This window comes from Hyalella azteca, unplaced genomic scaffold (genome assembly GCF_000764305.2).
Source record: "Hyalella azteca isolate HAZT.00-mixed unplaced genomic scaffold, Hazt_2.0.2 contig16377, whole genome shotgun sequence".
Taxonomy (NCBI): domain Eukaryota; kingdom Metazoa; phylum Arthropoda; class Malacostraca; order Amphipoda; family Hyalellidae; genus Hyalella; species Hyalella azteca.
The window spans coordinates 12,406-38,195 of NW_025946201.1; the positions used below are offsets into that span (position 1 = coordinate 12,406).

Consider the following 25,790-nt stretch of genomic DNA (forward strand, 5'->3'; position numbering starts at 1 on the left):
TAACTCTACCGTCAGTCGTCTGTAACCCTACCGTCAGCCGTCAGTAACTCTACCGTCAGTCGTCTGTAACCATACCGTCAGTCGTCTGTAACTCTAACATCAGTCGTCTGTAACTCGACCGTCGGCTATCTATACTCCTCCAATATCTTCGACATTGCTTTAATTATTAAGTTAAGCATTCATTCTTGTCTATCAGTTTAGATGCAATTAAAATTACTGTTTAACTCGTCCATTATTACCCACCGATTCGATTGAAGCCGTTCAGCCTCATCGATACCCTTACAATGTAGAACAGCCTTCCTGTTGACATCGTTGACGCTCCGAGTATAAACGCGTTCAGGAACTGACTAGGTAAAACAATGGAGAAATATATGTTCAGACTTGAAATGCCTAGCACACTATCGGACATGGTGGAAGTCTAGTAGCTATTTCAAACTAATGTCATTTTATAAATATCCGGTCAAAGAACCTGCTTTTAGATCTTTTGTGGACAAGTTGCGAAAAGTACAAGAATCGGCGGCAGGCTACATCAGGCCTATTCTTCAGCGCCGACATCATTATTATATGATATATATGGTATAATAATTTCTGATTGGCAGGGACGTTTGAGCTAATGTTTTTATGTTTAATTTACCTTACTTTTTCGATTTCCATAGAATGATTTTTCAAACATATAACTAAATCCATCGCACTTGACTTTATGTTTTCAGAAATATTAGGGTTCATTGAGTGGCGTCGCGCAGCAGAAAACTTTTCTTTTGTTTGGCCTTATTGATGTAGATAGGGTTAATAGTACCTTTAGTAAGATAATTTTGGTTAGATGACTTTGGGGAAAAATAATCCAGAGCTAACTATCCCGAAGCTGTAACTATCCCGAACTACCCTTGTTTGCAACTTCGATTTAGCAACTATTGATTTTGATGTTTATTAAAGCAATGAACTAAAAATCGCTTCAAGTAATGAATGGGAATCGGTTTGGGCCAAAAAGAATAATTTAGCATACAAGTCGTTCAATTTTATTCATTTCAATAAAAAGAGAAAATAGTCACTATAAAATCTTGTATTGCACTTTCAACATTTGGCATTATTCTAAAAATGAGGAGTTCTTCGCCGTTTTTATAATGGTCCTCGGTACTGACAAGGTGTGTATTCAATTTTTACCTTCCAGTTACTTGTAGTACGAGTTACAAGTGGAACACGTGTTTCCTCCCTCTAGTAAACGTTTAGTCTGATCTTATCTATCCGCAACCATTGATCTCAATTCAAACGCACTTTAAAAATTACTAAAATTCTATTTCTTATTAATATTAGATTCCTAATACAAATATTTGCAGTATAAGCTTAACTGTTTCTTTCATTCAGTGCCATAGTTTTAAATAACTTCACAATATCAAAGGCAATAAATATTCAATGACATCAAACTTACGACAAAACCTATTTACAGAAATGTATCAGATTACTAATATGCGGATTATCAAAAACTTATATCGTCAATGAAACCCATGTCATCCACAAGAATTTTTTCCTTTCATTCCTTATATTCCCGGTGGTTTTCAACGAAAATTGCCTCGAACTTTTATTTTAAATTTAATTAAGCATCAGTAGGTTCGATACTTGCTTCATTATAGACTACTTGTCTAGATCAGGATGTAAATAATTTTTGCTGTGATTTTGTAACCCCGTTAAATTGCATGATATGTGACGCTATGTGCTTTATTGCAGGAGTAGAATATTGTCTAAGTGGATGGCACGTATTCCCACGGCTACTCTTTTTTCAGTTTTTCATTTGTCTTAGAGACCCATTTTTATCACCCAAGTTGAGTACAGGCTACTCTTTTTTCTTCTTGAGCTCACCGGTGGTCTTGGTCCTATAGCAGCATCGTCTCACCAGAGCAATTAATATTTTTATGTCCAAATAGAGACACGCGAGTGAGATCACAATCAAGGACAGCCAGACGTCGACGTTATAGATCTGGTACCTGGAAAATGAGATTACTTTAAAATTGACTGGCAGTTTAGGGTTGTGACAGTTGAAACTAAAAGAGTTTTATGTAAAATAGGAATGGGACTGGTCGTGCGCAGTAATGAAAATGCTCGATTTGATTGAAGAAAAATTTAGTTCCTTAATATTGATATTTTCGGCCGAGAATGGCTAAGTGAGAATTAGACATGCTCAGGAATATTTAATTTAACGATACCAAGATTTTTAATTTTTCATTCTTTTTTTTTATCGTGATAGCGGGCGTAAACAGTCGAATATGAAGCACTCACCAAGCCATTCCCTTGACAGGGGACTGCAGATGTGGCGCCCCTTTGTGGCGGATGGCGTACTCGGTCCAGTAAACCACAACATCTCGGGGAGACATCGGCTGGTCCCGCATCAGTTGCGAGCGATGATTGACAGTCTTCTGATATCTTAAGGAAGCATTCAGCGTTACTTTGTTGCCAAACATTGAATTTTGACGTTGCTACGTTGCACATTAATTTCTGCTCATAACACGAACACAATTTGTAATTTAAGCGAAGGAATTATACAACATGGGATACGAAGATAAGTCTTTCTATGAACAAAATCGTTTCATACAACAATCATTACAACAATCTTAACGTAAAAAACTAATACTGCAGATCATAATTCAATTGTAAAATAAATACTATTTTCAGGCTCTAGTAATTGAAGCGCAGCGTCTGAAAGTTGAAACTTTCAGGTGAAACTTCAAACACATTCACAAGTTAACTGAACATCCACAAGTTAACAGAACAAACGAAACCGAAGAACCAATTTACAAGTTAACAGAACAAACGTTGCCACTCACTTCTGGTCGGTCAACATTTTGTGTATAGTATTATTTAGCAAATCCTCCGAAAGATCGTCCCAGTCGATGGTCTCGGCAATGCCATCGGCTGTAGACTTGATCATGTTACTGCCTTGGTCGGCGAACACAGGGAAGCCGAGGATGGGAACAGCGTGGTAAATAGCCTCCAGCGTGCTGAACAGCCCACCGTGGGTGATGAACAAGTGCACCTTAGGGTGACCTGCGATGAAGACAAACTTATTATGCTTAAGGAATAGGGCAGATTATGAGTACTGTGAGGGTATTTGGATACCGCTAGTGCGTGCACCGTGCGGCCAAGCGAGTTAGCCCTGTGATTGCAAGCGTAGCCAATGTGAATGCGGAGGCCTTAAGGCCTCCGTCTTGATCGCGCTGACTTGAGCCGTAGCTGACAAGCCCTGTTCAGGCCGTTTACCCTCTGAGGCCATTACGATTTTTTTTTTGTGTCCAATAACAATTTCTATAGTTTGTGAATCTCGCCCACTACACGGTCGATGTAGATTTCTGTAACCTAGTTTGGTTTTCCTCCAATACGAAGTCTGAATTCGTCGTTTAATTCACCTTAGAGCTTAGGGCGAGCCCCCGGCAAATGCCAACGGACCTACTGGAGGCTTTTGCTCAGTTGAGCATGCACCCACAAGTACTATCATATAGAACTAAAGGAACAACGTTATAAATTGGCTCCAGCTTGCTGAACAGCCCGCCGTGGGTGATGTTAGAACATGTGCACCTTGCAGTGCCTGTGCCTACGACAAATATAATGTACATAATTATGATAATTATAAACTGCATAGAATATGTTTCTGAGTATCCATTTAGACGAGAATTAGTCATTGGGAGAGAAAAGTCCTCATTATTTTTAGAAAAAAAACCTGAATTATATCCAGAAATTTCAAGTTCAAATTTGACTTAACCAGGCGTTTATTCGAATGTGGCGGGTATTCCTATAGCTCTTTATAGATGAAAATTTATATTGTATTTTACAAGAGTGGCGAACGAAATGAACACTGTTGGTTTGAAGTTAACTAAAACGTGGGTCATATAGAAACTTTCTTTGCCCTAATTTTGCGGCATTTATAAATAATCGTTCCGAAAGTGTGATATTTATAATTGGCACTCAAACATTTTCGCAGCGGTCATTTTCCCTTTTTTGCGACGTAAACCGGTTACCGCATTATCGGAAATGCTGAATCACAAGTATTCGAAGTCAGTATACAAAATGCATACGGCAGAAAGTTTGCTTGTTAGAGAGCAATCTTCTGCAAAAATATTCATCACTAAGCATGAAGCCAATAATAACCACACGTAGTGATTTTTAAAATAAATTATTTGGTTTCCTTTGGCCATTAAATTTACTGTCTTCATATCCCACACTGTTCTTTCGATAACATTATCAACATAGAAGATATAGAATTTTTTCACTGTCACGTGAAACAGCCTCCCCGAAGACATCGTTGGCGCTCCAAGTATGAGCGCGTTCAAGAACAGACTAGATAAAGCTATGGAAAAATATATGTTCAGATTTGAGATGCCTAGCTCCACTGACGTAAGAAGACATAAAAAAAGTATCGAATTTAGTCCAAACACTATATTTTGCTTGCTTCCAGCGCCATTACTGTGTAAAAATCTTTAAGAAATTACGTAACCATCATCTTATTTTTTTTATCTGGTTGATATCATACTAGTTAATTTTTTTTACATGCGCAAGACACCCGAAGATGACTTCGAACATTCGTTTCCTCTTTCCTAGAACCTGAAAAGTTCTACAAAACAAATTAACCAAATTTTAATTGTTAGACGATTAAGCTTTCTAAAGGCACAAAGCAAATAGATAATATAATGAGGGCAAAAAAAATTTCAGTGGGAGCAATGGCAAATGAGTGAACGCAGTTAATAATAAGACAATTTTCAGTTATCGAAAGGCTTTCGTAGATAAATTACGATCAAATTTGCTACATTTTATGAACTTAGCTCATATTTAGCTAATATGCTAATTAAAGCTAATTTACACGAATTAAATTGAAACTTGTGACAGAAGAAAATAAAAATTGAATTAGTATGATGCATACGTTGGAAAAAAACTTTAAAAGACATGATTTTCGTTTTCTGACGTTTTTTACGAGTGCAGTTTGATAAAATTTAACATTAAATAGGCACTTTGCTTATGTTATCAAAGATGTCTTAGCAGTTTAACCGTCTCATATCTTATCAGATGCGCACTTACTTCTCAGGCATGTCCTTCGGCTTTACAATGGATCCCAGGCTGAAGTAAATGGTGCCCGCGTCGCCCGAGCCTTCAATCCACGAGGCAAGATCCTGAAGGTGTAAAGTGCTTCGAATGAATCCAGACCAAATGTTTTTAATTTCGATTAGGTGTCAAAAATCGTCTTGAATTAATTTGCGATCGTAATTTCACAGATGTGAATGTGAAATTCATATCTGTGCACTATCTCTGTGAGCCAATTAAGTCTCTTTAATTAAGCAAAACTATCTATCACCTACGTACATAGAAAACCATAAATTCCATAGACGGAAATGCAACAATAATTTATTTTATTAACTTAGGGCTGCCCGGGCCTGATAATTCCGTCAATTCTAGAATCTTGTTATCCCAAGTCCCATCATTTGCCGTCTCTTAATTTCATTAATAACAACGGAGCTATATTGTGTTCAAATTGAATGAAGTTCCAATCCTATCCTCCCTTGCTAGTAGTCATTTCCCATTCTCATACTATGAATGAAATTTCTGGTCCCGGAAAAGTCCCGATACGCGCCCTAACAGCCCCTTATTATTTCTGGTGCCAGGCTCAGAACAGGCTAAAAATCTAGTAAGTATATGTATAGAAATTGAAATGTATGAACTAAAAAAAGTGAAATGACTAAATATTTAAACAAAAAATTAAAATTAAAACTATATACCTACTACTAAATTAAAAATAATAAATATTTTCCTAGTACATAATCAATAATTCCGATAGTCACTCCTAACGTTGTGCTTGCAAATTAAAAAAGTTTTACCATGAAATGAAATAATTTTGCATAGAAGTTATAAGTTTGAGGTAAGCATGACAAAAACTTTTAGAAAGCGTTTCAAAACTTTTAGAAAGCGTTTTTACACAGGACCGCCATCTTGTTCACAATTAATATCGTTCAAATGTCCATATCTTTCAAATTACTTTATTTATATTTGATACTTCTTATTATCGACACGGTCTTCGCATGGCACTCATCTGATTTATGAATATTACCAGAAGAAATGGAAGCTACTCTGTCATTTTACCATGGAATGCTACACAATATCTTTGGGCATGATTAGGTTCAGCGAAATTATTCATAAATTTAAATTTTTGAATACCTCACTGTTATTTATACTCGATATAGTATGTCTTGTGATTTGATTTTTTTTAGGATTTGACATAAAAATAGGAAATTTTCTAAATTTGCTCTATCTTTGATACCTAATTGATATATACTTGGTTTGCGCCATGCCCTGATAAACCCACGTCCCGCATGTTGCGGCTCACCTCCGGCAGCGGCTGGGCGGGCCGGCAGTTGAGGCCCCCCGCGTGGATCACGGCCGGCACGTAGGGCCGCACTGGCGTCTCCAGGGCCTGCACGCTGGGGGTGAACACGAGGGATTGTTGAAAAAAGAGGTACACTGAACCTGTTAGTGGAGGTAGGGTATTGTTTCAAGAAGTTATATTAAAAGAAGTTCGTCACAAAAGTGAAAAACTAGATATTCAGTCATCGAAATTACATTTATTACGTCAGTGTTAAAAACTTGGTGGTGTTAATTAAGGTGGATGGCCGTCATGTCGGTGCATAGTTTCGTTCTGTCTTTTACATGGTCAAATTAATTAAAGAAATTAGATAAATTGGTACTTAGAAGATCAAATTATGAATATTTATTCTATCATAAATGTCTTAAGCTGCAATTATGGGACGCCCATGGTTACATTCAGCATTAATTAATAAACCTTCAGAATGACTTCAAAGTCGCTGATTATTGGAATAAATTTAAGACAACACGGGTTAAGACAAAAGAAAGCCAATATTGTGAATAATCTTGTTCTTTTCTAATACATTGCAATGATTGGGAGAAATATTAAATTTCCACGGTCTCTGACGGTGTTGATTGACTCTTACTTGTTAATGAACATGAATGCAGACTTTGCAGCGATGTCTTCAATAGATCTCATGTTAGGCCGGCATAGGCCAGCTTCTTTGCATGTTTTTTCAACACTGATGAAGAAACGATACACCAGATTAATAAAATTTTAACACTAAACCAGTTATTTATTATCACAACCATTCACTTCTCACTATTTTGTAAATCAACTAAAGAAACAGTGAAAAAAAGCATTATAGAGATATACGGAGTGTGGCGGTGTAGTAATAAGACTAGCAACACATCAGACGTGTTTGAAGCGTTGATGAGATTCTGGGCTGTGATTTAATTCAGGGCTAATATAAGACAATAATTATTGTCAAATGTGACTCCTGGAAAACCATAGTATGCCAAGGAAAATTTTTTTATCACTTGATCCAATACCTTTCAGAGATGCGAAAAATGACACTATATGATTAACTTCGATCTGAATAGGTATGAAATGCATTAAAATAGGAAAATATCGATGATAACAGAATGCCTATAAAATATGTATAGTATATATATATAGTATTTATGCATTAGTCGGTCAATAGCGCGGCGTTTTTGATGAAAATCCGCGACGCGAGGTAGTTGCGCGACAAGACAGCGTCGCACTATATGCTCGGTGATTAGTTTGTACTCAAATGTGCGACACCGAAAAGATGATAACAATTGTGCGACATGATTTTTAACGCCAACCCCATAAGGCTATGGTTAGGGTGGTAAAAAGGGTTAGTATAGGGTTATAACTAACTCTACAGATGTTAATTTTAGCCAATATACGTCTGTCAATACAGCTGAAGTCTTCCGAAAAATTCGGATATCCACTAAATTTTGTATCCCATGACTCCTTTCTTGTGTGGTTCTTTACTTCTCTGTTCACTTGACCTCAAGTGAAGCAATATTTATATTCTTTAAATACTTAAGTAACACATAAACGAGATTAACAGACAAACTAACGACCATCATGTTCGACGACATGAAGCTCGGCTATAGAACGTTATAATAACGTCTCTATCGGTGTATATAAGCCCTGGTAACGTATTGAAGGAGAAAACATTGATGCTTGGAAAATAACAAAACTAAAAATTTCTCAACATCTTTTTAACATTTTGGACAGTATACACTGCAGGCACTCACCTCGGAAGATAATAATACTTAGTAAGGGCATGACTAAAGAGGTTCACTAAAATATTGAGAAGGCGCTGCGTGAACGTCAAAGGATGCATCATCGTCAGACCAATCGTGGGCACGAACGAAGGGAAATCAACATTTCCCACGACGTCATGAGCGTACGAGACGAGCGTGTTCGGGCTCATGGTTATCACTGGAACCTGAGAATAATTGAATTAAAATCAGGCACAGGCACAATTGAGTTAACAACAATGTTGGTTCTTTTTGAAAAATTATTGACTGATAATTAACAAGGGAAAATCTAGAATATTTTTTTGCCATTTTCTCCATTTTGTGTGGCCAAAATGCCACAGTCTGAGGTCACGAGCTCCCGGCATCCTAGTTGATTGATATTAATTAGATCAAGGGATAAAAATGACAGATAACTAGGCGTTCAAAAATCTTGGGTACATCATTTTCATGAAATGAGGTGAAAATCTGTTGCATTTTGACTTTAGTTATATGAAATCGAAGTTTCATTTCAAGTATTATTCACTTTCTGATTTGAAATAAATTTCAGCTATCATCTTTTAATGCAAACAAATAACATTGGTTGAAATTCGTCCGTTTGGTTGGTTTCAATAAACTTAACGTTGATTAATTGCAAGTTATTATACAACAGCATGCACGGGAGGCATCCAACAGCAGATAATAAACGTCTGTTCATTTATTGCGATAATATTATCACTTTTCGACCAGCATGCGTCTCATCATAACGAGATAATGCATGTATTACGAGTGTGAGCAAATTTTAGAGTGGGGGTACTGTTCAAGATAATTGAATTCCATGCCACGTTTCCTTGTTCTAGAGCAGTGGTTCCCAAAGTGGGCGATATCGCCCCCTAGGGGCGTTTGAAAGATTTTGGGGGGCGGTAAAGAAGAAGAGGGCTATTGGGAGGGNGACGTCACCTGAACAGTTTCATCTCAAATAAAATATGTTACGCTACGTCATTTCTAAATAAAAACCTGGATGATTATAGCATCGATGATTATAGGTGTTCATGGTAGGTTATAGAAGGCGCAACGAAGGGTGGCCACAACGGAAATAAGGCGATGGTAAAGCACCTAAAAATTGAGAGTGTGGCGAGTATAGGTGGCAGTCATCGATAATTTATAAGGTCTGAATCATCGATTTCGCATTACAGGCAAACTTCTTGTAAGCCACCGACAACCGTTCGCTAAAATTGCAAATTACATAGCATATATTAGCTCTAAGAGTAACAGGATAATTGTCGCGATCAATGACAATATTATATCTTACTTAAGTGAATCTGCATATGATTATTGCACGGCCAAAATATGAGGTGGTCATGTGGTCATTGCACTGTCATGAAGTGTGGTGGTCATAGTGTTATCACATTGCCATAACCTCATGACATATAATAATCAGTGAGTAAGAAACCTGCGGGAATTTATATTTAATATGCCTCATACACTGAAAAAGACTCACATGATGTCCTCGATTCGCCAGAGTCTTGACAATCTCGCCAAAGAATTGCCAGTGGCTCTTGGTGCCGAGCGGTGCGATGACGATGATCTTGCTGCCGTGACTGTACATGCCGCAGCTCAGCAGCAGCAGCAGCGCCACCAACTGTACCTTACAAACCTGCATCTGTGCTACACTAGTTGCGTACTCTGGAACTTTCGGTGCGATTCGAATCTAAGTAAACAATTCAGATGTACCTCAGCCTTAGAGAGTTCTAAGTTGGCATTGAATACGTGATTAAGTCGTACAATAAAAAGTATTATTCAAGCTATGTCGTTTACCATTGGCTAATCGATTAAATAACGTCGTGATTGGACTGAACACTTTTGGTTTGAACTCCTGTCATAAACTCTCGGAAAGATTGAACTCCTTTTTTAAAACTATTTTAAATTCAGATTTAATAATCTTAGAAATTAAAAGCAAAAAACCAATGGCAGGGACCCAACTCACAAACCACAAGGCAATCATCTACTACATTTATTATTTTTGGTGTCCCATCAGCCAATAGATAATTGGTATCAGGAAAAGAGTTCGCATAATACGAAATTAACGACTAATTTCTGAGCCGTTCAATCTCGCTGAATAGCCGGAAAGAAATGCCCCATGAAACATTATAATTACACTTGGTAAAGCTGGCAAAATGTTTTAGAATAGAAGTCCGTCCGTGTGAAAAGTCTTAATGTTTTATTACATATGTTATAGATAATTAAACTTGAGAAATTGCAACTAAATCAACTTCACTTACGTAAACTAAAAAAATTTATTACCTTCCCTATTCCAACGTACGAAAAACAATATACACATGCGTTTGCCTCGGTTAAATAGGGACAACTATTCGTTTACTTCGCAGAAAGAGAATGACACACTTACAGACAGTCACTAGGAGATCGGCATTATCTGAGATTACGAGGCGTTATCAATCAAGTATACGACATTCATGTACATAATCATGATTTTTTCCTCGTTTGACCTGAAAGAGGTAAATGACTTGGAACTATGCACATACACGTACAAGTAAGGCAAATCAATATAATTATAGGACGTTACGTGAACGCGTATGCTCACTGTGTCCTATTGTATGAATTGATATCCTACATTTGGTCGTTTCGGACTATACCTACAGTTTAGATTACGAAGACTTTCCTATTTATTCAAAAAACGCACGTGAAGATAATGAAAGTTCGAAAACTGTGTTTAAATTTTCAACTGTCATCGTCGGGATATCTAAATGAAACGAACGAGATTCAGTGTTTTGATACTACTCACTATTAATCACATACTATGATACTACTCACTATTAATCACACTCAACTACTTTACGCCTTTTATTCAACCGGCCACATTGCAGGTAACCTGAAATGAATTTTAGTAATTACTCGTTCCTTTCGTTTAGTTGCCTATATCAAATTGCGATCTGTTATTAATGAGACGGACTGACAAAAACTTCAGGAACGAAATTACTATTTTCGATAACGAGAAAGCCACGGAGGAATGCTTCACATGTGTAAGTATAATTAATCTACATTCATCCCTGTTGGTATCTTCTGTAAGCATCAGTATCTTTTGGAAGTATCAATATTTGCCGCATTGAATTTCGACAGCCGAAATATCGAACTTAAGAGTATTTCTTCTCCGAAATTAATTAACATAACACCGAAGTACACACAATCTGATAAATTATTAACATTTTTAAGATAAAAAAAGTATGAAGTAAGTAAGTTTTAGGTATGAAGTAAGTAAGCAATATGCAATCGTTTTAAAACTCACGGAGGTAACATGATAGTGGAATAGAGTTTGCGTCTCTACGCAATTAAGATGATTCGGCCGCTTACTCTCAAACGGTGGCAATTTTAAACACGATTGTTATTACTTAATTTAACCTATTGCTTAACCTAACCTGGCATGTGTGACTTAACTTATCAAACGTGGTAATAGTGTCGCACTTATTATGACTTGATAGGAAACAACATTTTTCAGCCTTAGAAGCAACGGTTGCTCAAAGTTTGATGTAGTTGAAATTTTCATCTACATCAAACTTGTTTCTTTTTTTCATCTCTTCTCTAGTGTATCAATGTATTTACTAGCTAAGGACTACTAACTTATTTTTGGGGGGAGTTTTGGTGGAATGGAGGGAAAGAGTAATTATTTTTCTGCTTACAATATATGCGAAAATCAGGAAATATTTTGATAAAATAAAATACGCGATTTCAGCTCGTAGTCCCAGTCCAGCGTCATAGAATTCGTGATAAGAATGAACGACTCCCAAATTTATCTCAGCTTAATTTTTGACATAAATGGTCAGGCGGAATGTAATTTTATCACATCTTCGCATGTTCATGATCAAATGACCCAAGTAAATGTAACGGCAGGCGTTGCTAAAATTTTTCCGTTCCCAAGTAAAACGAGTGTGAAAAATGGATAGAAACTGAATGTAGGAATATTAGTAAATCGTAGCTTGTATATATTATTAAATCTATCCAAAGGTTCGAAATAACCGTTCAACCTTTTAAAAAACTTCGAAAAAATCTTACAAACGTTTGCATGATCATTTGGGTTATCAGTGAATTTTTAATAAATCCGCCATGATCTGAGCTTGTTTCATCGTGGCTGTCTCAGTGAATGCATCTATGCTAGAGTTAAGCTAGAGCAAGTAGATAAATTCTCCGACGTACCTTTCTTAGTGACACCTGCGCAATAAAAAACCTACGTCACAGCCCGCATTCTCAGACAAAAGTTCTGATTTATTTAGAAGCATCGAACCACTGAAGTATTGACAAATTAAAAGAAAATTTTATTTAGTCGATTTTTTCCGATAGAAATGCTTTATATACAATATTTTCAGTTAAAAATTCCACAGTTTCAGTGAACACTCGCAGCTTGGGTAATTGCATAAAAATCATTTGATACTATTTGAATTCCAAGAGCCCAGTTGAATGCTGAACTGAGTACGGAACTCAACGAGAATAGGTCTGCCCTACAGTGGCGGAAATGGCTATACGACCACACAGTTTTTTCTAATATTTTTTCTTGCATAGAAAATTACTGGATTTCAACTATACAAGGCTAAACTAGGTTTAAAAACGGTTCCAATTCAATTCACGGTTCAATTAATAAATTTATTAGTTAATTCAAACGGTTAAATTATTAATTTATATTAAAAAATTATGATTTTTAAAATTATATTCTAGGGAATTGATCGTGATCTAAAAGAATCATTTATAAAATTAGTACAAAAACTACATAAATATAATTTACGAAATAAAAAATTTCCAAATTTTTTGGCAGACCTGTGTAATCAAAGTTAAACTTGTAAGAAAAGCAGACCGGGTTATCCATTTTCCCCGGTGCAATTTTGCGGTCGTTTCTGAGTGACGGATTAATGATCATTATATAGGTACAGAATGAATTCTCATTCACTTATATCTCATGATCATATCTCAGATCTCATTCACTTATATAAATGTTATCTAAAAATGTTGTCTAAAAGCGATACGAAGGTAGAGGGGGTAAATTGAATTTAATATGTTTCTCATATCAAAATACGAGGCTTTTTTATTCTTATGTGCGTGCGGCGAATAACTGATCGCTTATGTGTGGCGTATAAATGATCGCTTGTGTATGGCGAAAAAATTATCGCTGTCTATGGTGAATAATTGATCGCCTACGTGTGGCGAATAACTGATCGTTTAAATGTGGTGAATAAGTGATCGCGCATGTGTGGCGTATAAATGATCGCATGTGTATGGCGAATAAATGTTCGCGTATGTGAGAATAAGTGATCACTTGTTAGGAAATGGTGAGTAATTGGAAATTAGGAAATGATGAGTGATTGATCGAGTGTGTGTGGCGAATGAATGATCGTTTGTGAGTAATACGACTACTACAAACGATCAGCACACCACGATCACGCACAAACGGCGGCGAATAAATAATCGCACATATAGCGAATAAATAATAGCTTGCGTATGGCGAATAAGTTATCGCTTAAGTGTGGTGAATATGTGATCGCGCATGAGTGGCGTATAAATGATCGCTTGTGTATGGCGAATAAATTATCGCGTATGTGTGAATAAGTGATCACTTGTTAGGAAATGGTGAGTAATTGGAAATTAGTAAATGGTTTTTTCTAAATGTTTTTTTCTATTTTTTCTAAATTTCATCATTTTTTCTCATATATTTTGAAAACAAAAATAATTTTTTTGGTAAAGCGTTGAAGCCGTTTTTAAAGGTAATTTTAAAACGCATAATTAGAATCAATTATTTTTCTATGCAAGACAAAATATTCAGAAAAAACTAGGTGGTCGTAGCCATTTCCGCCACTGTACATAGATCTGCTCTTCTCAAATGTCTCAAAACAATGTAATATGAAATTTCAAAGTATATGTTGTCATTCAAATTGATTTCGCAGATTATGTTACGTTTTTATAACGTTCAATAGATTTTCAAAAAATTCTTGATACTTTTTATAATGCTTGCTCTAGTTACAGAAGTCTTTTTAGTTTCACAATACATTTGGCTCAGTAACCTCTTTCTATTACCAAGTTAACCACATGCTACTCTTTTTTCTTCTTGAGCTCACCGGTGGTCTTAGTCCTATAACAGCATCGTCTCACCAGAGCAATTATTATTTTTATGTCCAAATAGAGAAACAATTTGTATTTTAAGTGAAAAAATTAGCCAACATGGGACATTACATTTCTATTAACAATATCGTTTGATACAACAATGCTTACGACACAAACGTATGGAAGTAATACTGCAGCTCATAATTACATTGGTAATTAAAATTCTATTTTCAGACTCTAGTAATTGACGAGCAGTGTCAGAAGATTGATAAAAAATGAAGGACCAATTCACAAGTTAACTGAACAAACGCTGCCGCTCACTTCTTGTCGGTCAACATTTTGTGTATTGTATTATTTAACAAATCCTCCGTAAGGTCATCCCAGTCGATGGTTTCGGCAATGCCGTCGGCTGTAGACTTGATCATGTTACTGCCTTGGTCGAAAAACACAGGAAAGCCGAGGATGGGAACAGCGTGGTAAATAGCCTCCAGCGTGCTGAACAGCCCGCCGTGGGTGATGAACAAATGCACCTTAGGGTGACCTGCAATGACAAACTTGTTATACTTAATGAATAGGGCAGATTATGAGTGCTATCATATAAAAAGAAGGGAACAATGAGGTAAATAGCCTCCAGCTTGCTTAACAGCCCGCCGTGGTGATGAACAAATGCACCTCAGGGTGACTTGCGATGACGACAAACTTGTTACACTTAATGAACTACTTTTGTTTTTTCGTAGCTTCATGTTAAATAAATATGTAGCAACCGCATTCCACATTTACTCTAAACTATCATATACTTTTGAAATTCTTGTTTGGGCAAGACCAGCTCCCATTGCACGCACCCATGTTATTTTTGCTACTGGAGATTTCAATCTCGTGAAGATTTCTCTTGATATCTTGCGGTGAGATTGCAAACTGTAAACTTGTGTTTTACACACCCAGGATATCCTGCTGCGGGAGCCACTTGGCCAGCTTGACGTTGGGGGGCAGGCCTGGCATCGACGCCTCGTCCCATTTCCATATCACGCGTTGGGGAAGAGTCGAGAAAACCTTCACAAACACCTGACGGAATCTGAAATAATATTAAAAGGTTGGTTTAAAACAGTGGTTCCCAAACTTTTTCAGCCTGGCGCCCCCTTTGGCTCCCCAGCGAATCTCTAGCGCCCCCCACCCGCGACAGACACATATAAAATATGTGTCTGTCTCTTGATATTTAGTATGCTCTTTTTTGACATTTAGTATACTGCAATTTTAAAACAGAAATGTTAAACACAAATGTATATTTCACAAATAATGTCCCATTTAGTAAAACAATATATTTTTACAATTTTAACTGTTTCAGCACTAGAAATTCAAGACGGCTCGAACAAATTTACGGCCGGACTCGTGGCTGGTCTCGCAGCGGTCTCACGGGTAATCTCCAAATTCAGTGACCAAAGAATATCTCCCTAACTAATGAACGCAGCTCGGTAAAACTTGGAACACGTATTCATTGGGACCTATAACGGTGATGCTTAGCTCGTGAAAAATTTTTAAATTTCACCTTCATTCGGGAGTTATATGGCGATAGGGGCCAAAATTCGCAGTGATCAAAGAATTTCTTCCAAACTACTGAACAGATTCGAACGAAATTTTGAACATAAATTCCTAACTAACAAACGGTGATTTTCAACTCGTAAAAATTTATTCCATTCGGAGTCAAGTTCTACACGTGTTGTGTACAAATCATCAAACAAACGTACGAACTTCTGACTTAGACTTCGCGGACTGCCGCCCCCCAACTGCATGCCCTTTTCTTCCTCACCGCCCCCCCAGATCTTTCCATCGCTTTCATGCAGGGGGGCGATATCGCCCACTTTGTGAACCACTGTTTTAAAACAAATACATATCAAATGTCGCGTATTCGCGAGTTAGATTATGTGCATTCAAAGTGGATATTTAGAGTAATCTATTTGGGTAGTTAACATGTTAGAAGCAAGACTTTCATTGATACAGGCCAAGCAGGTTCGCCTTTACACTTGGCTGACGTAAAAAGACATAAAATAGCATCGAATTCAGTCCAAAACACTATAGTTTGCTTGTTTTCAACTCTATTTCTATACAAAAACTTTCGCAAAAAATTGCGTAACCAGCATCTTATTTTTCTGATCTGTTCATGCCAGTTCATTTATGCGCGCTCAAGACGCCCGAAGTTGATTTCGAACAATCGTTTCCTCTTTTCTAGAACCACAAAAGTTCTATAAGACAAATCAACTAAATATTCACTGTCAGATTTAAAACAACTGATGGCACAAAGCAAATAGATAACGAGAGCAAAAAAAAATTCAGTGGAAGCAATGGCACATGAATGAACGTAGTTTGTAAGGAGATAATTTTCAGAAATCGACCCATTCGAAATTCGAGTTCCATTCTGGGTCGCCTCGGGCTCCATTGACTCGTCTCATAGATTAACCAGGTTCAAATCAGCCCTCTACCCTATTCGGCTGGAAATTAGTAGCTTATTGCGGGAGTCGATTGCACAATGGGCCGAATCTACGTAATATAACCAAAACGAGCAGCTGGTCAGGCTGTCTCATGTCAGACGCTGTAATTGAGCGAGCCATGACCATCTCCCGCTCAGGGAATAGCGACGATGTATGTCAACGCGTATGTTTGTTACGTCATACGATGGAACGACATGAGAATTGGCTCAACCACTTTTTTGAGCTTACGTAGTAGTTACATAGTACTGTAATTTCATTAATTATAGTACAAAAACATCTTAATTTATTTTGCCGTATCTAAAAACCTCTGGCTGTTTGAGGGCAGGGAAATATGATTAAGAGGTGTAAGAGGAGCAAATTACTTCATAAGTACGTGACAGTAAAAAAATTAATGCTTGTTGCAAGAGACAAATTTCAAATCCTCGTCATTACATATAACTAATATGTAAGCTGTTAATTGGCAGAAAAAGCACCAGATGATCGTTTGATTTTGCATTCAAGGCCGTCAAGTTTTTTAAATGTTCATGTAACTATAAGTTTCAGATGACACTGCATGATATTGTGATGACAGTGTATTGCCAGATGACAGGCATTGGACAATGTACCTTTGGTTATACAAACAAGGTATACAAAATTGTAATATTTTCAAGTGAGTTTCACAAGATTGTGAGGCGCTCAACTGTATCATATTGTGGTGCGGTTTATTATGTACAAAATTTCTTCAGTGAAATATGATCATTTTATTCAATAGCAGTTGTCCGTACTGGGCGTCACTCATCGCGGCGTGAGTGTCATAATTTCCAACTCTGCCCAGGCACCTGACTACTTTTTTGAACAAATTAAAAAGTTTAGTCATTAGTTCAAACAACATCGATGACAAAACCTAGTCAATGCTTTACGGTTCCTGCTCCACATAGTTTCTTTATCATGTTTGTTCGCAGGGCAAAATTTGTTGCTAGACTCGTTAAATGTTTAAATGAAGCTTGAGCGAACAAACACGTACCCGACACTACACGTTTGCGTTGCCGGCGGCAGTTTGTGCGTGGTACATGTGATGATCAGATATCGAACTGCCAACTTTGCTCATTTCAAACGTGTAATCGTAGCGGGAAAAATAAAATTGTGAAGTATATGCCTTCAAAATAATCAATTGCAATAGCTGAGCTTTATTAGAAACTACAAGTTTCTTAGTTTTCCTGTACAAAGCTCTTTAATGTGGAGTTAGTTGAAAAACTCATGACATGCATCGACATGGGCACAGAGTGAATAATATAATGAATGGGCATGGCGCCATAATGGCGGTATTCTAGAACACACAGTTGAGCTTCAAAGTCTTCAATGGAAATTTGTAACTTGTGGTATATGTTGGCATGAGCGTGTTATTTCAGCTGCTCCTGCCCATATATTTCAGTTTTAAATTTCCAATTAATCAATAAAGCTGGATCCCTATGTAGAAATGTAAGTTCAGTCAACAGTTGACTGCTTGATTGGGTTTACATGTCTTCACCAGTCACCACCGAACCGCGAGCCGCTGCAAGAGAAGCACGTTCAAACAGGGATACAAAGCGTTGTCGTAAGTCACTAGGTTGCTCGTTTTCAGTGATTATGTGTTTATTTTTTGTTATGTCATTGGGTTTGGTACCAGAGTGAAATCGAAGTGTTATGAATTTGGTTATTTTCGAAAAATTACAAATTATTAAAGGATGAATTTCCGAACTATAGACATTCCAACTGCAATTTTGACGGTAGCAATTGATCTATTTGTTTTTACAATCACTGTAGGCAGAATTTTATTGACTTGTGCAAAACAGTTCGATGGACGGTACATAGTACATACAATGACGTGTCTTGAGATAACGGGTCGTCAGCATATTACGCCTGATGTGACGCGGCGCATGCAGGAGGAAGTATAGGAATGCACGCAGGTGTCGTCTCGCCCAGGGGCCATACTTTCAAAACTCACAAAGTGAACGTAAGTACTTGCGCTCTATTTTCTTATCTATGATTGGTGGATTTGGCTTGAAAGACCGTCAATGACTGGCTGATGAACTTACGATCTCTTAACTTTTTTTTTAAAGAATTGGCCCAGAATTGCATTACCGCGAACAATTAATTCATATTTTATGTGCTTCATGCCTGGAAACACAGGAATTAGCTACCGTATTGAATCTACGCTGTGTTGAAGTTGTCACTATTGAGCCCTGTAGATACACTAGGCTCTTGTTTGCAAATATTTTGGGAGAACTTTAAGGACTGATTTCAGTGGTTATTGCGGGACAATGCTTAATAGTATATGTGATTGTTAGTTCTGGCGAATATGAGAGATGCTTTAATATTGGTTAAGGTGAGAGAATATTTTGATTTATATTGTGTGGTGTTCAATATTGGAGAATGTTGATTGTTGAGCACTAGTGAATATTGAAAAATGATTGGTTTTGGGCAATGTGTGAGAATGTCGAGTGCTGGTATATATTGGAGTTTTTTTTTTTTGTTTTGGCAATGTGAGAGAATCTTGCATTCTGGTAAATATTAGATAATGTTGTAGGTATATAAGTTGGAAAGTTTGGGTTGAAAGTTGTATTAACTGATACTATTCCAAGTTCAAATTCGTGTTTCCTTGCCACTTGCTTAATTGTGCCGCCGTGATACATTCAATGTTTCCGTCTAGTCTGCACGTATATACATCGTGCAGCGATTCGAATTCCCCCTCCCTTCTCCCATTATTACGGGGAAGGGAGGGCGCATTTTTTAACCATTTGCAGATTCAGCCATGCCCGTGCCAAAGCATATATCAGGTGCCAAACACGCGTGCCCCACGATCGCCCCAAGCTCGGTCGGTCTGTGACCGGATTCTAATCAGACGCTTATTTTGCTCGTACAACCAAAGCGTAAAGCGGACTTATAGAGCTGCTAATTTACGCGCTAGGCGAGCCAGGAACTCTCAGCTGTTTAACCGTCTCACATCATCTCTGATGCGCACTTACTTCTCAGGCATGTCTTTCGGCTTTATAAAGGATCCCAGGCTGAAGTAAATTGCGCCCGCGTCGCCCGAGCCTTCAATCCAGGATGCAAGATCCTGAAGGTGTAAGTGCTTTGAATGAATCCAGACCAAAGTTTTTAATTTCGATTAAGTGTCAAAAATCGTCTTTAATTAATTGGCGATCGCAGTTTCACAGATAAAAATTAAAATCAAGTGCACCATCCCTGAGAACCAAGTCTCTTTAAGAAAAACAATCTGTCACCTACGCAAATTGAAAACCATAAATGCCATGGACGGAATATGCAACAATAATGGACTTAATTAACTTACTAGCAAGGCTGCCTGGGCCTGAAAATTCCGTCAATTCTAGAATACTGTTATCTATGCAAGTCCCATCAGTTGCCGTTTCATAATTTCTTTAATAACAATGAAGCTGTTGTGTTTAATTGAATGAAATCCAATTCTTTCCTCCCTTTCGTGTAATCCTTTCCTATTCTCGTATTATGAATGAAATTTCAGGGCCCGGAAAAATCCCGATTCGTTGTCAATAACAGCCTACTATATTTGTAGTGCCAGGCTTAAAACAGACGAAAACCTAGAAAAATATGCATATAAATTGAAATTAATGAACTACAAAAATTACAAAATATTTTCCTGCTATTTAGTCAATAATACCGATAGTCACTCCAAACGCTGTGATTGCAAATTGATAAGTTTTACCATGAAATGAAATAATTTTGCATAGAAGTAAATTTCAGGTAAGCATGACAAAGGTAAATTTAAGGTAAGCATGAACAAACACACTACCGAAATAAAAGTAAGATAAATGTCCGATTGACTTCTCGCAGTAAAAAGGACTTTACTAATAAAAAAAATTTTGGTAATTCTTTTCAATTAATTTCGCAGCATGATAGTTGTTCAATGAAGGTGAACATCACTTCAAAACTTTAAGAGGGCGTGTTTTCACGGGATCACTCTCTGGTTTACAATTTTATTTCCTCATTAGCTTCTCTATATCGTTCAAATTACTCTATTTATATTTGATACTTCTTATTAGTATCCACCCGGCCTTCGCTATGCAATTATCTGATTCGGAAAAATAATCAGAAGTGGAAGCTACTCTGAATGGTATCTTTCTAAATAATGCTACACAATATTTGTGGCACGACAAAGTTAAGCAAAATTATTGATAAATTATACTTCTGTATGCCTCATTGTTTTTATACTCGATTTAGTATGTTTTGTGATTTAAACAGTTTCTTTTACGATTCTCCATAAAATTGAAAATTTTCTAATTTTTCTCTATCTTTGATACCTAATTGATATCTACTTGGTTTGCGCCATGCCCTGATAAACCCACGTCCCGCATGTTGCGGCTCACCTCCGGCAGCGGCTGGGCGGGCCGGCAGTTGAGGCCCCCCGCGTGGATCACGGCCGGCACGTAGGGCCGCACTGGCGTCTCCAGGGCCTGCACGCTGAGGGTGAACACCAGGGATTGTTTAAATATGAAGTTCACTGCACCTGTAGGAAGAGCTAGGGTATTATTCAAAGAAAAGGTACACTGAACCTGTTCGAGGAGATAGGGTATTATTCGAAGAAGTTATATTAAATGTTGGTCACACGAATGAAAAATTTTACATTCTACCCTCGAAATCACTTTTATTACCGCAGTTTTTATCAGTACCACTGCAGAAAACATGGTGGTGTTAATTACGGTGGTATGGCAGTCGTGTCGGTGCATCATTTCGTTCCGTCTTTTACAAGGTCAATCTAAGTTATTCGGAAATTTCATAAATTGGTACTAAACCCACTACCGCCTGACATGGGTAACCGGAGCAATATTACCACGATCCTACTTCCCAAAAAGGATACGTTCTAGTGAGCGCAAAATGACTTGCACTGATGGTTGCCGCCACGTACGACAACTTTAAAATGTTCTCTGTTGCGTACAAACGTTCTCAGGTTGTTACACTCAATACTTTACGTATAATTTCATTTGAACGTTACGTTCCCGGAGAGTGACTTACGGCGGTAGAGGGTTAAAAGATCAGATTATTGAATTAATGCTATCATGAATGTCTTAAGCTGCAATTCTGGACGCCCTTGCTTACATTCAGCATTAATTATTGAACCTTATGAATAACATTAGAGTTGCTGATTATTGTTGAATTTAAAGCCATACAGGCTCATCCAAATGCAACTGACTAAAAATTAAAATTTTTAAAGGAACAACACGATTTTAAATGATATCGGCCTTAGCTACTTTCAGCGTAAGCTGCATAACATTCTGTTTCAAGTGAAAATTGAATACAAGAAGGCCAATATTGTAAATAAACTTGTTATTTTCCGACATATTGCAAATGATTGGGAAAAAATTAAAATCTGGCGGTCGGTCTCTGGCGGTCTTGATTAACTCTTACTTGTTAATGAACAGGAATGCAGATTTTGCAGCGATTTCTTCAATAGATCTCATGTTAGGCCGGCATAGGGCAGCTTCTTTGCATGCTTTTTCAACACTGATGAAGAAACGACGCATCAGATAAATAAAATTTCAACGCTAAACTAGTTATTTATTATCACAACTATTCACTTCTCAGTATTTCGTAAATCAACTAAAGAAACAGTGAAAAAAAAACATTATAGAGACATACGGAGTGGGGCGGTGTGGTAATGAGACTATAGCAACACATCAGACGTGTTTGAGCGTTCATGAAATTCTGGGCTGTGATTCAATTCAGGGCACAGATAATTTAATTGCCAAATGTGACGCTTGGAAAACCAATGTATGCCGAGGAAAGTTTTACATTAATTGCTCGAGATTTTTTTAGGAACACGAAAAATGACACTAGATGATTAACTCCGATCTGGAGAAGCAACGCCCTTTTTGACGTTTTGGACAGTATGCACTGCAGGCACTCACCTCGGAAGATAATAATACTTAGTAAGAGCATGACTGAAGAGGTTCGCTAAAGTATTGAGAAGGCGCTGTGTGAACGTCAACGGATGCAACATCGTCGTACCCATCATCGGTACGAACGAAGGGAAATCTATATTTCCCTCTAGCTCATGGGCGTACGAGACGAGCCCATTCGGGCTCATGGTTATCATTGGAACCTGCAAATTAATCAATTAAAATCATGCACAGGCACAATTAACTAAACAACAATTTTGGTTATTCTTTCATAAATTAATGATTGATAATTAGCAAGGAAACATCTAGAATATTTTCTCAATTTTCTCCATTTTGCACGACCAAAATGCCCCACGCCTGAGGTCACAACGAGCTCCCGCCATCGTAGTTGATTGGTATTAATTAGATTAAAGGATAAAAATGACAGATAATTAGGCGGGCAGAAACATTGGGTTCTATCCTTTTTCTGAAAGAAGGTGAAAATCTGTTGCATTTCGCCTTAAGTGATATGAAATCAAAATTTCATTTCAATTATTATTCGCTTACTGATTTAGAAGCGATTTTAACTTTCATATTTCAATGCAAACAAACAACATTGGTTAAAATTTGTCCTATTGCTTGGTCTCGATGAACTCCGTTTTGATTAATTGCCAATAATTATACAACAGCATGCACGGGAGTTATTTAACCGCAGATAATAACCATCTGCTCATTTATTGCGATAATAATATCACTTTTCGACCAGCACGCGTCTTATCATAAACGAGATAGTGGATGTTTTACGAGTGGGACCAAATTTCAGGCTGGGTTTTTCTTCAAGATATCAGAATTCCGTGACATGTTTCCTTGATCTTGAGACTTCACCTTCGCCGACGACTGGACATTTATTATCAAGATATAAGCTTCCATCATGATATGTAATTAAAATAAGCATCACAATACACATTTTTTATAGAGCATTTTATCACACGCAATGCTAATAAGTAAGCAATCACGAATTTTTTAAAGATTCAATATTCTTATAAATATTACAGGTAGGTAGAATCTAAGTTACGCTGCTTACTTGGGTATCCTCTAAGAGTCCATAAAAGCAGTCACTGACAAAGAGGCCGATAAATATCAGGTCGTATTCATCAATTTTAATATCTTGCACTTGTTTCCTCGACAACGCTTCAGCGCACATCCCGGGCATCCTCTTCAACAGGTTAACGCTCACCCCCCAACCGCGATTTTCGAACGTGTTCGGGATAATAGGATCCAGGTCAATGTCAAGGTCTATTTCAGTGACGTTGTCGTGGCGTATCATCGGCAGTGATGTCAGTGACGTCACCTGAACAGTTTCATCGCACATAAAATATGTTACGCTACGTCAATCCTCAATAAAAACTTAGAGTGGCGCATCGATGATTGTAGGTGTTCATGGTAGATTATAGGTGACATAAAGATGGGTGGCCACATTTGCCAAATGGCGATGGTAAAACACCTCAAAATCAAGAGTATGGCGAGTATATATAGGTGGCGTTCATTGATGATTTGTTAGGTCTAAATCATCAATGGCGAAATAGAGGCAAATCACTTCTAAGCCACCGATAACCGCTCAAACTGCGTATTACTCTTTCCCACTTCTCTTGTCATTAGCATATATTAGTATTAGAAACAGGATAACTAACCCGATCGATGACAATATTATATAATATTTCAGTGTGGTGGGCATGTGGTTATTGCACAGTTATGCTGTGTGGTGGTCATTGGGTTCTTGCACAGCCATGACGTGCGGTATTCTGCATGTAGGTTATTGCACGGCCGGCCATGACATATAGTCGGTATAGAGGCCGTGGGGCTACTACACAGCCATGTCGTGTGATGGTCATGAGGCTATTGCAAGGTCATGACGTGTGGTGGTCACGTCGTTATTGCATAGCCATGACGTGTGATGGTCAAAAGGCTATTGCGCAGTCGTGATGTGTGGTGGTCATGGGGTTATCTCGTCGCCATAACCTCCAGATATATAATAATCAGTGAGTAAGAATTAAGCGGGAATCTATGCTTGATATGCCTAACATAATGAATAATACTCACATGATGTCCTCGATTAGCGAGAGTCTTGACAATCTCGCCAAAGAATTGCCAGTGGCTCTTGGTGCCGAACGGCGCGATGACGAGGATCTTGCTGCCGTGACTGTACATGCCGCAGCTCAGCAGCAGCAGCAGCGCCACCAACTGTACCTTACAAACCTGCATCTGTGCTACACTAGTTGTATACCCTGGAACTTTCGGTGCGATTCGAATCTAAAAAACAATTCAAATGTATCTCAGCGTTAGAGAGTTCTAAGTCGGGATTGAATATGTGCCTTAATCGAAGAAAAATAAAAAAATATTCATGCTATGTCGTTTACAGTGAACTATTGAATAATGTTACGATTGGACTGAACACTTTTAGTTGGAACTCCTGTCATAAACTCTCGGCAGGTTTGAAGTCCTTTTCTTATAATTTAAGATTTAGAATATATAATTCTAATTTTTTCTTATAATTTAAGAATATTTTTAGAAGTTTTAAGCAAAAAATCAATGGCACCCAAAAAATCAATGGCACGTGAGGGACCCAACCTCACGAACCACAAGGCAATCATTTCATACATCTATTACTTTTGGTATCCCATTAGCCAATAGTTGATTGGTAACAGAAAAACAGTGTTCGCAAAATACGGATTTAACGACTAATTTATAAGCCGTACAATCTCGCTGAATGGAAATGCCACATGAAACAATTAAAATTGCAATTCGGAAATGCGTCAAGAAGTTTTAAATTGAAGTCAGTCCGTGTGGGAAAGTCTCAATGTATTATTGCATAAGTTAGATAATCAAACTTGAGAAATTGTAACTAAATAAACTTAACTTACAAAAATAAAAAAAAAATTATAACCTTCACTTACTACGAAAAGCACTACACACTTGTGTTTGTCTCGGTAAAATAGAGACAACTGTTCGTCTGTTTCATTAAAAGCGAATGACACGCGTAGTCACTAGTAGATCGGCATTATCAAAGATTACCGGCAAGTTCTCATCATAAGAAGACGTTATCAATCAAGCATTCACGATATTTTTTTTCCTCGTTTGACCCGAAAAAGATAAATGACTTGGCACTATGCAAATACACGTCCAAGGACGGCAACTTGAAGTAATTATATAACGTTACGTGAACTCGTAT

At 37.5% G+C, this 25,790-nt stretch overlaps 1 protein-coding gene across 1 annotated transcript; it reads right to left on the reverse strand.

Annotated features, from left to right (window-relative positions):
• Positions 1-1,000: 1,000 nt before the first annotated feature.
• On the reverse strand, positions 1,001-24,942 carry LOC108679911 (UDP-glucosyltransferase 2). Its single transcript, XM_018168652.2, has 10 exons — positions 24,662-24,942; positions 23,646-23,912; positions 22,592-22,785; positions 22,092-22,187; positions 21,053-21,146; positions 19,676-19,767; positions 15,147-15,280; positions 2,817-3,036; positions 2,272-2,415; positions 1,001-1,979 (listed from the first exon to the last, which is right to left on the reverse strand). The coding sequence occupies exons 1-10, from the start codon at positions 24,821-24,823 to the stop codon at positions 1,829-1,831; spliced, it is 1,554 nt and encodes a 517-aa protein (XP_018024141.1). The 5' UTR covers positions 24,824-24,942; the 3' UTR covers positions 1,001-1,828.
• Between the last annotated feature and the right edge of the window lie 848 nt (positions 24,943-25,790).

Bases quoted from the DNA above. Each gene is read 5' to 3' on its own strand.
- LOC108679911 (XM_018168652.2), bottom strand. From the start codon at position 24,823: ATGCAGGTTTGTAAGGTACAGTTGGTGGCGCTGCTGCTGCTGCTGAGC. The intron at 23,913-24,661 runs GTGAGTATTATT...GAAACTGTTCAG, and splicing joins TCGCTAATCGAGGACATCAT to GTGACGTCACTGACATCACT. The intron at 21,147-22,091 runs GTAAGAGTTAAT...GTTCACCCTCAG, and splicing joins GCATTCCTGTTCATTAACAA to CGTGCAGGCCCTGGAGACGC.